This window comes from Ammospiza caudacuta, chromosome 2 (genome assembly GCF_027887145.1).
Source record: "Ammospiza caudacuta isolate bAmmCau1 chromosome 2, bAmmCau1.pri, whole genome shotgun sequence".
Taxonomy (NCBI): Eukaryota; Metazoa; Chordata; class Aves; order Passeriformes; family Passerellidae; genus Ammospiza; species Ammospiza caudacuta.
The window spans coordinates 26,268,313-26,280,947 of NC_080594.1; the positions used below are offsets into that span (position 1 = coordinate 26,268,313).

Sequence of the window (12,635 nt, forward strand, 5' to 3'; positions counted from 1 at the left end):
GACTCCATGCATTTTAAACCAGGGAAAGCAATTCACTGCCACAGGTGCAGTGTTTGGCATCCACAGACATAGGCTTGTTTCTGGCAAGAAACTGTAATACTGCTGGAGGTAAATTTCAAATCATACACCAATATACGGACAGTCTAAAACAGTGGTGACAACACCTAGTTGCAGTCACATTACAGCTATGAGTCATTAGAGCACAGCTATCTCAGCACTTCCTTTCTTCTAGATCCCCTGCCTGTGCACGAACAGGTGACATGGAAAAAGGCAGGAGAAGTCCCGAACTTACAGACACCTTGGGGTTTAGGAATCAGCAGTGCCAGCTCAGAAAAAGGGGGCTGCACTAGAGGGAAGAATGCACCTCCGCAGATAAAAACTACCCTGTCTCCCAACTAAGAGCCTTAGCTCTGTCTAGAACACGTTCTCATTAGACCTGGAGAAATTAATGTAGAAATTAAAAACTGAAAGGACAGAGTCAGATGATTGACCCTAAATAACATCTAAGCAATTCAATCATGTCTTTACTATTGCTGGCTTAAACAGCAGGGTATTGTAACTGGTATTGATTGGTCTGTTTACTACTCAAGCTAGTAACAGTCTGCATCTGAATGAAAGTTTTTATTTTTATTACTTGACTCAGACTATCTGAGCAGATTATCAATTACATTAAAATTTTCTTCAATAAAGAGTTAGATTAAAACAATCTTATTTCTCTTGAAAGACATTATGTATTTCATTGTCAACACTCTCATCAGGGCTCACTAGGCTATAGGGAGAATCCACACTGGAATAGCTATAGAGGTATTAACAGAAAACAAGTACTTGGAAGCTCAAAAATAGCCTTTATATTCCTTTACATCTTCCACTAAACTATTCTTTATATGATGCACTATGAAAATGTTGTGCTGATAATGTAGCTCTAGGAATGAACATGAACATTGTAGGCCTCACATATACCTGTTTTTCACTGCTAGAGATTCACAGGAGGTCTATAAAAACAAAAATCTTACAGCAACAGTGCTCTTTGGCTCATAGCTATCCCTGTTTAACTGATGTGATTAACTGAGGCAGAAAGATATTGAACTTTTTGTCCAAGGTCACACAGTGAGGTCAGGAATGGAGCTAAAGCAGACTCCAGCTCTTTCAGTTCACTGCTTTGTTTTAACCATCTAATCTCCCTTTCAGCTCTTTCATGCAAAAGTACAAATGACTTGATACACTGTTACTCTTAGAGGTACAAATCCCCAATGTAAAAAGAATGCAGGTTAGGATTTAAAGCAAGCGTATGAAAATCCCCTTTCAGTCCACAGGATGCAGAAATATTGCAGCACACCCCACCACTTTAATAGTATCTCACAACAGAAGGGACTTGAGTCATGTTTAGAGTACTGCCAATTCCAAGTTAAAAGCTCTTAGGAATACTAAAATTTATGCAGTCAGCCAGGAACATGTAGCTGATGTAGACTCTTGGAATAATGTATTATAACCAACTTTTTAATTTGCATATGAACAAAATTCAAAAAAAAAAACCAAAACAAAAAACCCCCACCTTAATTTCTACAGCATTTTTCAAGTGTTTTATGAATACTAAGTAATCATCCTGACAACTCCATGACAAAATGGTACCAAGCAGTTATTTCAATATAGAAGCTGCACAAAGATGTGAAAACTAAAGCTGTAGCTTCAGACCTAAGTAATAACAAAAAGCCTCTAACTGCTCCAGAGGCCCAAAATATATAAACATTAGTGAAATGAAATATCAATGCCAGCAAACTCAAGTGGTGACAGGATTCCCTGGCCACCTTCCCCTTGTTCCAAGGTTTTCCATTACAGACTTTACAACCCGGTCCATGTTAAAGCAAGCCAAATCAATGCAGAATAGGTTGCTTTCTTTTTCTTCCTTACTGACCTTAAAACAGCTTTTTTTCATAATGCACACCATGCTGCATTTACCCCTACCCCTCCAAGCATTTTCATTTCTTTACAATGAAGGAGAAACACAACTTCATTTCTGTCAGACTTTGGTCCAGTTAGTAACTTTTACCTGCAAGTAATAGTGTGTACTGAAAGTTGAAAAGACACGTGTTCTGTAAGAATCAGATCTAATTAACTTTTAAAGTTCTCTTCCTAGTTTTCTAGAACAGCTACCTCTTTGTCATAGATGAAATTTAAAAATTTTTTTCCTTTCAATTTTTTTTCCTTTCTTTTCAACTTCACCAATAGAAACACAGTGAAATAACATCCAGCAAAAAAATATGTAATTTAAGAACCTGCATAGTAAGATTTGATAGTGTATTTTAAAAAAGGGCTTAAGTGATCCAGACACACCATGAAAATCAGTGGGACCTGAAGTCATTTCATAAGCCCCATTCTTATTTGTAATTTAAATATCTGGATGTCAGCATTTCAAAACGTAAAGTTTTGTGTGCATAGCAGACTGATGATGCCTCCCCTCCTGAAAAGCTGCAGTCTTGTGTGACATTCAGACACCTTTTTAAACAGTTCTTATTAACATTGCAAATAAACATTTTCAAGATGGGCATCAGTATAACTGCTGGCCTTTTACAGGGGTACTGCAAAAATAAGTAAAGAGTAAACAGCTGTTTATTATAGCAGATATGGAGAGAACCTTCCACTTCCAAGGCCCACATATTAGCCACAGAGGCAAACCAGGACAGAGAGGAAGAGGCGCATAGAAGGAGCCTGAGACCTGACTAGAGAATGCAACTGGAAGACAAGAACAAGCATCACAACTGGACTACAGAAAGGCCTGAGGTGTGACCACCAATGGCACAAAAGAATGAGCTGTGATTAAAGAGGCTGACAGCACACCAAGAGTACAGTGAGCCAGGCAGACACTCAGCAGAAAAGTGCCAGCATACCAGAAGGATGCAAGGAGCAAGCAGGATCTGCAGAAAGGCATATATCCTACTGCAGGTACTATCTACTGGGGACAAGTGTTCCACAAGCCGGAAATCTGCCACACTGAACCCTTCAATTAGACCACAGTAATTTTGGGAGTGAGCATGTTCAGCACAGCTCTTTCCAGAGAAGTACCTTTATTTCATCACCTGCTTTCCAGGTATGATAGGGTCTTCACACATGACTACCAAGAGCCTCAAACCAGTTTTTTTGTTTAGTTGTCTTCCCTACTACCACACAGGAGGTTTTAATAAATTATTTATAAGGTGGTTTATAATTAAGGATATTTTTGGCAGAGAGCTTTACTGACCTGCAGTGCTAACAAACTAGTACCCGCTTATAGAAAGCAGTCCAGAGTTCCAGTTCATTTTTAGCATTATACACTTGTTATAAATTGTTATCTTAATAAAGTCTAATCCTCAAAATAGAAGAATTCTAATTCTTTCTTAAAACATATACATCCTGTAAAAACCAAGAACAGACATGTTAACAAACATTCACACCCGATTCAGATATCTGATGTGCCACAAAGTAATTATTACATTTGTTATGTATTTAAGATATAATTAACAGAACAGGTGATTGGCAAAGATTCATTATATAAGTCAAATTCCAACGACCTTCAGTCACTTCAAACAGCACTTTGCCTTGAAAGCAATGACAGTGATTTCAGTGGCAGATAAGGTACTCTGTAACAGGAGCAAAAGTGACCCAAATGAGTCCATTTTTGTAGTGAACTTGGTCTTCTCCTGTGTTTTTGAACAGACTGCACACACATCAGAATATATCATATGTAAAAAGACAAGCTATAAAGAGATCCAGATCTCTTAATGATAATGCACTATTTTCATGACACTTAGATGTTCCTTAACCACTAGAACATCAATCAAGTCCTAATTATCTTCATGGTCTGCATATAACCTCTTTCGGTAATGAAACTGCTGTTATGGTTTCTGCTACTCCTATTTTAGACAAATACTGTAACCACAAAGCGCAGGTGTGAGCTTCTCTGGCAATTCCAGTTGGGAATGACAAAAGCCAAGATACCTTAGCCCCTTTATCCTCGTGGACAAGCTACAAACACTGTCTGAAGAGACAGATTAACTTCAGGCAATGATTAGTCTTGACAGCATCTGCAGTTACTGTACATAGGCTTTATGTGCTTGGTGAATCAATTAATTTGCAATTTAGACAGAAAACAGTGCACAGAAATAAAACACAGTTGCCTGTCTTCCAAACATACCATTAGTGGAACTGCTCTGAAGTCAGCGTCCAAAACTTACAGCCTGTGCTTCCACTAGAAGCAGGCAGGTACTCATTTTCACTTCACAAGTCAGACATTAAACCATTACCAGGGAAACACAAACAGCAGCACTAGGTCACTGAGGAGCAAGAGATCTGGGAGACAGGAAATTAGTTCCCCCCTCTGTGGTTTTCTTCTGTTACCCAGAAAACCCATCAGTTTATACATCCCTCAGTCCCACAGCTCATCAATAGTTGCTTACACATATTGTATATTTATTACAGTTTTTCATGTGAGTAAGGAAAACCAATGAAATTCCCCTTATATAGAAACAATTGTCTTTCATAAATAAAAGCCACTGTGATGTTTGCAAGCATACGTTGATTTTAATTTATCAGGTATTAAACAAGCAGACACATGAAAAGGATGTAATAGGCCCAAATAAAATGACTGTATCTTTGAATGTTTTAAAGACCAGTAACCTTAAACATGGAATTTCAAACAAAACTGAAACCACTGTTTGTGTACATTACTACTGATATACCATCCTACAGTTAAAACTTAGTCAGATAAATGGCTTTTGCTCTGTTTACAAGATGCTAACCCGGTAGGGAAATACTTGAATGTTACCAAACAGAAAAGGCAATAAAAGTTTGGATAATGCCTTTAACCTGTGCTTTCTATAATGAAAACTCTGTATCTGAAGAAAAACATCCCGAATAACTTGTTCTCCCCTTCAAACATTCGTGTGATTATTTTCCAAGAAGATTGATGACTTGCCTCAAGTCTGCCACTAAAACATTAAATAATAACAAGAAAAAACATACAAGCCCTGACTTCACTGCCTCCATTGTGCCTTTCACCTCATTCTTCTTGCGTGTAGAGCAGCCTTCACTGTTTAACAGAAATCTGCAAACTTTTTGAGACAGTACTTACACCTGTCTTCAAACTGCACACAGTATTACACATATGTAATTATACACCTCAAAAAATGAAAAACAAAAGCTAGAAGCAAACAGGTATGAGAACTTTGACACACTTTTTTGTTTGCTTCCTTCTAAAAATCAAAGGAACCTATTTTTCTTTCAGTTTCATCCTAGGAGAATGCCACTGACTGAAGTGAATTAACATGTGATCACACTAGCATCCACAAGAAATAACTGTTCATTGCAGGGCTCTGAAGCTTTGCATTCTTATATTTGTGAATTCTTGAACAGAGATTTTTGCCTAGATAGCTTTCCTTTCACATAAATGTCATCACAGTATTTTATAATCTGGTTTAGGTAAGATCAGAAGGGTTGCTAAAGGATTTGCAAATTAGTCCACCAAGGTCAGTGTTTGACCTCTTATAATAAGGTAATACTGACATATTTCTAATGAATGCAGCAGGCATATGGCAGCTATACCACACTTAGACATTTTAATTCACTTTGCACATCAATTTTTTATGCTTTATTTATCCCTCAAGAAAGTACTTACAGGGTCAGAAGGACCACAGAAGTCTCTGAACACTTTTGAAGGATCTAATTGTCTAATCTCCATTGCTATGCAAGGGCCTGAACACAACTCTGAAACCATCTCCTGGAAGAGAAAGAAGACAGAAAAAAAGTTGAACTCTTTGGGTTTCAGCAAGGGATGCATTTCTCCCCAAAACAAGGCCCAAACTTACAGGACACGAACAATTAAGAAACACGCATTTAGGAAAGTGAGGACACTCAACAGATACCATTAGTACTCACCACAAAAGAAATGTTTTCCATTTTGCTACTTGGTTTAGAAGGTGAAAATTGAGAAAAATTGGATATTCAGCTTCAACAGGATTCTGAATAGCATAAAACTGCATCCACAATACTTTAAATTCTTTTGTAGGTACATCCTTATTGATCTGGACCTAGATTCCAAGGCAGTGTCTCGTAACTTGTCAAACTGGACTGAATCACTGGAATGTACTTTGCTGGGTTTTAAACCTGGAAAATCACGCTACGTTCAGCCAGTTCCACAGGCAGCAATGTACTTTGCAGTGTTCCCTACCAGAAGCACAGTACACAGCCTATCTGTTCTTAAACATATACTCATTTGATGGCTTTAAGTCATTAAAATGTCTCCTGAGCTTTTGGTTCTCTTTGTCATTTCCTCACAGATTACTGGAGAAGCTGAAACACACAAGCCAACAGTATCTGTCCCTGTGGCACAACCTGTCAGGGAAAGGGTCTGGCAACATTCTTGTGATGTACTAATACCAGGATCTCAGTAACAGTGAAATCATCTGTTTCCCTGGAGTCTCCAGGAGAGTAAAGAGACATTGTGAGTTCTGTGTGGGTGATGAAGATGGGTCTTAGCTTTCATAAGCTTAAAATAACCCTGGGCATTAGTGCCATTTTGGAGTTTGTTAATTAGAGGTATGGGTTTCACAAGCAGAAAGAATCTATTTTGATGTTCTAGTCTGACTTCCTTTTTTAAATCACGGCCTTATAATTGCATAGTTGTCTAGAAATCTGGACAGACAAGTTTTAAACAAATCAAGACAATTAAAGGAATCAAAACCAACGAGGAAAGACGAAAGGGCAAAACATGCACAGAAAGTAAGGGAGGATAGGTAAGGACTAACAAGGTTCTGCAATCATGCCCACCAGCCACAGGCAGATCAAAGACGAACCATGGCAAAGCATACAGAGTGGATGAAAGAGCAGAAGGAAAACAACAACTAAGTCCTTCTCTTCCTTCTATGAATTCTGACAGAAAAGAAATACACAATGACTATGAGTAAAGCAGCACTGTTGCAAAAGCTACTATGCTCATACTGGATTCCATACTGAGAACATGTGCCTAAGCTCCCCACTCTGAATTTTATCCAGTGCCTCTATCATCAACCAGATCCTAGGAAATTTAGGTAGAAGTATTCCTTAAGGACATGGAAGGAGTGCAGACTAGCTTCATGCTCTACAACGTAAATAAATATTTTAATTCCAAAAACTGTTTTATCACCAACAGATCCTCTGTTCAAAACAGGTCAAAGAGGCACATATTTCATTCTGCTAAGAAACAGTAAACAGTTCCTCCCTCTTTTATTGTTTCTGTCTCAGCACAAAGATCCCACCAGCAACAGTGAACAACATGACCGAAGTGACTCCTGACTCCTTCGTTACTGCACAGAGCTGAGACCTGAAGACCAGATGCCACCAGGTACAGCACAGAGGCAGGTGCTTCTGTGTCAGACAAGCCTGATCTACTTACACAGCCTCATCAAGTCCAGAGCTGAGTCTAACTAGCAGACAACATATGTCTGGTGAGGCACCTATTACAGCTACATCAAATTTGAATAAACTATTCATCAAATAGCATGGTTTGTGGTCAGCCAGAACCATTCCTGGAGGTGGATCAAGTTCAAAGATTTTCGATTAACAAAGTGGATTCTGAGCTGAAATAATCTCACCTCTTTTTCCCCATTTTCTATTCTGGCTAGAGTAGGAAATAAAAGCAAAACAGCACAAAAACTAAGCAACAGTATGTAAAATCCCATGTAGGAGATGCTCAAAAAGCTAAAATTTTGGGCAATTGTACAGCTTTCTCTTTTCACAGAATACTTTAAATACAATGTCAAACCTTTATCTGACTGACAAGAAATAACCAGAAGAAATGGAACTACGGTTTTTTAAAAGGATTTCTGGATGCTAGTATCTTTTCTGCTGAGTTATTTTGGAATGATAAATAAAATTTAGATCAAAACAGATGGTTCTGAGTCACATATAGAAGTGGTCATATTCTTTCTCCAATATCCTATTTTGTAACACACTTTCCTATTTGGACTGCACTGCAATATCCATTGCTGTTCCCATGTGTGCCTTCTCCAGAACCTTTTACCATCATGATTAGCTTTTCTATGTTTTCCTACTTTTCAGATATTGAATGCATGAAAATATGAATTTGATTTTCTTTTCAACTGAGTCAATCCAGCACATATAACCTGCAGGATGGAGCCCCAGAATCTCACTTTTCTTGACATCACCTACAACGCATTTTATTTATTGACTTACCTTGTTTAAATGTCACCTTCCCCTCTGAGTAACTCTTCAATTTAATTATATAACTAAAATTTGCAACTTGTTAGAGGGTTAGAGATTGTGCAGCCCAAGAGCTGCAGAAAATGGCAGAGAATTTCCCATTTTGTTCAAAGCAGAGACATTTGCAGCACTACAGGACTCCTCAGACCCTGAAATACTGGTCAGATACTTCAGTTTTTAAATTCTGCCACATACCCACAAGTATGCCTGCCCAATCTCCCTTCGGTACTTGTCAAAAATTATGTTCAGAGGACACTTTATGAGTATTCCCCAATCTGAGAGTGAATTAACAGCACTCCTAACCCATTTGACAAATATACAAACATTGTTGAAATAAGATAGACTGAACAATCATAAAGGAGGAAAAAAATAATTAAAATTTCATTTTCAGAGTAATATTAGTAAATATGTAGAAAACTTACAATAATGTAACCATTTAAAAATTAAGGATAATTTGCAACAGAACAGTAAAGTAAAAATTACTCTGAGTAAAATGAACCAAAATCCTCTGAGAGAAGGTGATCCAGAAATACAAGCTCATCTTCCTGTATTCCCATTGTTCTATCTGCAGTCAGGAAGTTTTACATGACAGTACAAGAAATCATAACACTGCAGAGAGTCTCAGATGTCCACTGGGATTACAGCATATCTCAAACTTCTTAAATTTTCTGAATATTTATGAAAGTCATATTGACTTATATATAAGTCAAATGACTTATATATGACAAATAAACCAAAGAATAGTTCAAAATGCCATTAGGACAGCCTCCAACACAGCAGCCTCATTGTAAATAAAATTATAAATATGTATTTTGGTCCAAGCCACTCTTACAATATCCAATCAAATAAAGATGCAGGTGTGAAGGAGTCTCATAGTTCAATATCAATAAAATAACTTTTCTGGGGGAAGCTGGGGACATGACTCTGTTGTATTTTACAAATTCCTCAGCTGAACAATTTTCATTAAAGGCTGTCTTAGATTATGACACACATAACACGATTCTCACAATGAATTTATTTATTTGAGAACAGACTAGAACTGCTCAACAAAAGAAACCACATCACAATCCCAAGCAATAAGAAATGTAGTAATTTCCTCACTTGAGCATATTTTATTTTTGAACAGATTCTTGTTAAACTTAGGCTTACCAGGTATTCAGGGACAACGCCTTTGTAAATCTCATAAAATTCTTCCACATTTGGACGCTCCATGTTGACCTAAAAAACCAAAATGTTAGCCAGTCTATATTAAACAACAACAGGAATACATAGACAGCCATTCTTAACCAGCAAACATTCAGAATCCTCTAACTTTTACTAGGTAAAAGGAATGGCTTTACTACTGTAATATGAAGCATGTCAGCAACTTAGTGATAGCACAGGCAACATAGCACACAGTACCTTTTCTACATCAGATACAAGTAGACAATGTAGCGTTGGCTGATCCCACTGAGAAAGGCACTATTCTTCATTTGTGATAGGGATTTGAGTGATAGGAGAATGTCAGGTCTTGAGACTTTCACCACAACTGAAGTGCAGGACTCTTGGGAACAATCTCTGTGCCAAATCCCTTTAACTGCTGAGGTATTCAGGGTGTCAAAACCCCTAAAGTACCTTTAAAAGCATTCCCTGTAATTCATACTAATACATATTTTTTAAAAAAATAAGGAAGGATATTAAAAATAGTTTAATTAATCTTAGCTAGTACATTTTGTAAAGATATCTCAAATTGCTCTGGAAGAGACAGATATAATTACCTCCCCTGCTAACTATGGGGAAACTCAGATACAGGGAAGTGAAGTGTCTTGGTTCAAGGTCACCAAGCAAACAGAAACAGATTATCTGATCAGTCAGATACTAAAACACAAATATCACCAGGACAATGCTAATTCCAAAACACTGCTACAGCCTGCACAAGGATTTTACACTGCAGGAAGACACCTGTGCACCACTATGACATGCATACAGCACTACTCCAACTTCCGTTTATCATAAAAACAAACAAAAGGAAACCTACCATCTGCAAAGCTGAGATCTCAAATCCTTCCTTGAGGATGGCTTTTATAATCTTTCCAGAAAGCCCTGAAGAAACATGGAAAATACAGCATTCAATGTCAAAAAGCAGATTTTACAACTGAAAGGTATTATGCCAATATACTGCTTATTCTCAAACTGAAAAAACAGTGTTTGTGTAATGCTTGAGAGGAAGCAGAGAACAGGGCGGATTTCATACATTCTATGTTCTATATGAGCTTACACATTGATGGTTTCAAATAATTAAACTCCATGAAGCTGCTGAAAATAATTTCTACCAAAAAAGGTAATTAGCGAGGCCTTTGCTTTTCTCAGATCAACTGCAAAACACCCAGTTGCTGCAAGACCAAGATTTATATTTTTAATGAAGACCCACTGGCAATACTGATGCTAATCAGTCATCAATTCAGAGCACCAGCTGTCATTTTATTTTTGCAGGTCTTACTTTAAGCCAGAAACAATGCAGGATGATAACAAATGTTGCCAATGAACTAGCACAGGAGTTAATGTCTTCTATGGGAAAATCACATTAGTGCAAAGTAACCTATTCCTTCAAAGTTTACAGCTCACAAATATGCTATTGCTGATGATACTGCTTGCTTTTTCTCTCCAGAACACATCCTCAAAGACTGACTGATATTGTAAAACAAAACATGGAACTTCAGAAAACAAGAACCACTGATTTTCCACTGAATGTATATTTTAGATTTGCCCGTGCTTATAAGATCAGGCAATTTTGGAGATTATGGATTATGTCAGCCAAGCACAGTACTCTGTATGAGTGAATTTCACAGAATCATTGTTTTTTTATAGAACACATTATCTGTACATTTATCTAGAAAAGAGTTAATCACAGAAGAATACGCTGTAACGAATTATTACAGCAGATGTGACTCCTGGTCATCAGATCCTTTTATTAAGTAGTCTTTAAATTTCAGGATATTTAGCACTGCACAAATTTAGGAGATGAGAATAAAACAAAGCTAGTATGGAAGCTATAGCATGCTTGAGATACAGCCTACCTGTGGCATAGGATTGGGGAGCTTCCTACCACATTAAAAGGTCAGTGGAAGCTCTGAGTAAATGACACTGAGGGTTGAAAGGCTTTCAAAATTGTATTTAAAAATGAAAACAAAAAAAAACCCAAGCATGTCTCTGAAGTATTTGCTACCATATTTTCATACTAAGTTTGTGTAGAAAAGCTTTCCCTCTACAAAACACTGCATATTTCTTCCAAAAATCTTCCAACTACTGAAGGGAATATCTGAGATTTCAGTGCATACTCAGTCCATGCAGCTCTTTGTATTTATAGAACATAGAAACAAGCAGAGGCAAATACAGTTCCTGTCCCACTATACTGTTCCACCATGTTTTGGTGAAAGTTCACTTCTGTGAACCCAGAGTTAAAAAAATACCCATTTTTTAAGATTTAAAAAAAAAAAAATTGCAACAACAAAATGAAGGGTCTTGGACAGGTTCGCCCAGGAAATATAAGACCACATCAGAGAAAAAATCCAGAACTCTGATTTCTTTTTGTCCACTCTGCTGGAAAGGCTGAGCAGCTTAGATGCTTGCACACAGATTCCGCTGAGGCAGTGAGCCTTCAGTCTTGTTTTCAGAGATAAATGGGCAGTTTGTAAAGAGATCAAGTGACTGGCTGGGAATCATTCAGGAAATGAATAAATAAATTGAATAAATAAATGAATTTAACTAATTAACTAATTAAATATGTGACACAGCATAAACATTTCCTCATTCTCAAACTTCAAAGACAACACTCTGGTCAACTGCTTCACCAGAAATCAGCAAAGATGAAGACAAGGCACTGGCAGATAAATGGTCACTCTCACTTGCAGGGAAAAAGCTATTAGAAACATTAGAGACAGCTGCTTTGCCTGACAGATATCCATTTTACACTTAGTCAGTCAAGAATAGGCAACTTGCATAGGCACTCTAAGCCAGCAAGCATCTAATTAAAATACATCAACTTAGGGGGTATTATGGAGATCTGCTTTTTACAGAACTTTTGTCTTCAGCAGTTTTACAACCTACAAATAAAATCCATGTATAAGAGAAGAAAAGGCGGACTCTATTCAGCTTTCTCGACTGTTTGTCTACTGAAGTCACTAAGACCTATATCTTGTGTAGAGAGGAGATAGAAATGAAAGTAGGAAGGTATTTAACAACAGAATGAAAGTAGGAAAGTATTTTGCATAAAGGTCTTTAATACAAGGTTTCTTTAATAATTGTGATAAATCTATCAAGATTTTCCTCTCCAATGTATTTCTGAGTTCACTCTCACTCATCAGAGCAGCAGAGCACTTTGTTGCTCCAGACAGATTGCTCATGTCTTCAACATCCAAAAGGCTTAA

General features: G+C 37.4%; 1 protein-coding gene across 1 annotated transcript in view; it reads right to left on the reverse strand.

Annotated features, from left to right (window-relative positions):
• The window catches only part of NME7 (NME/NM23 family member 7), an 88,719-nt gene that overhangs the window by 29,681 nt on the left and 46,403 nt on the right, over window positions 1–12,635 (reverse strand). The window contains exons 8-10 of the mRNA XM_058822702.1: window positions 10,247–10,311; window positions 9,379–9,447; window positions 5,648–5,749 (exon numbers count right to left, since the gene is read on the reverse strand). Of these exons, the coding sequence (XP_058678685.1) occupies window positions 5,648–5,749; window positions 9,379–9,447; window positions 10,247–10,311 (236 nt within the window). The remainder of the gene's footprint in view (window positions 1–5,647; window positions 5,750–9,378; window positions 9,448–10,246; window positions 10,312–12,635) is intronic.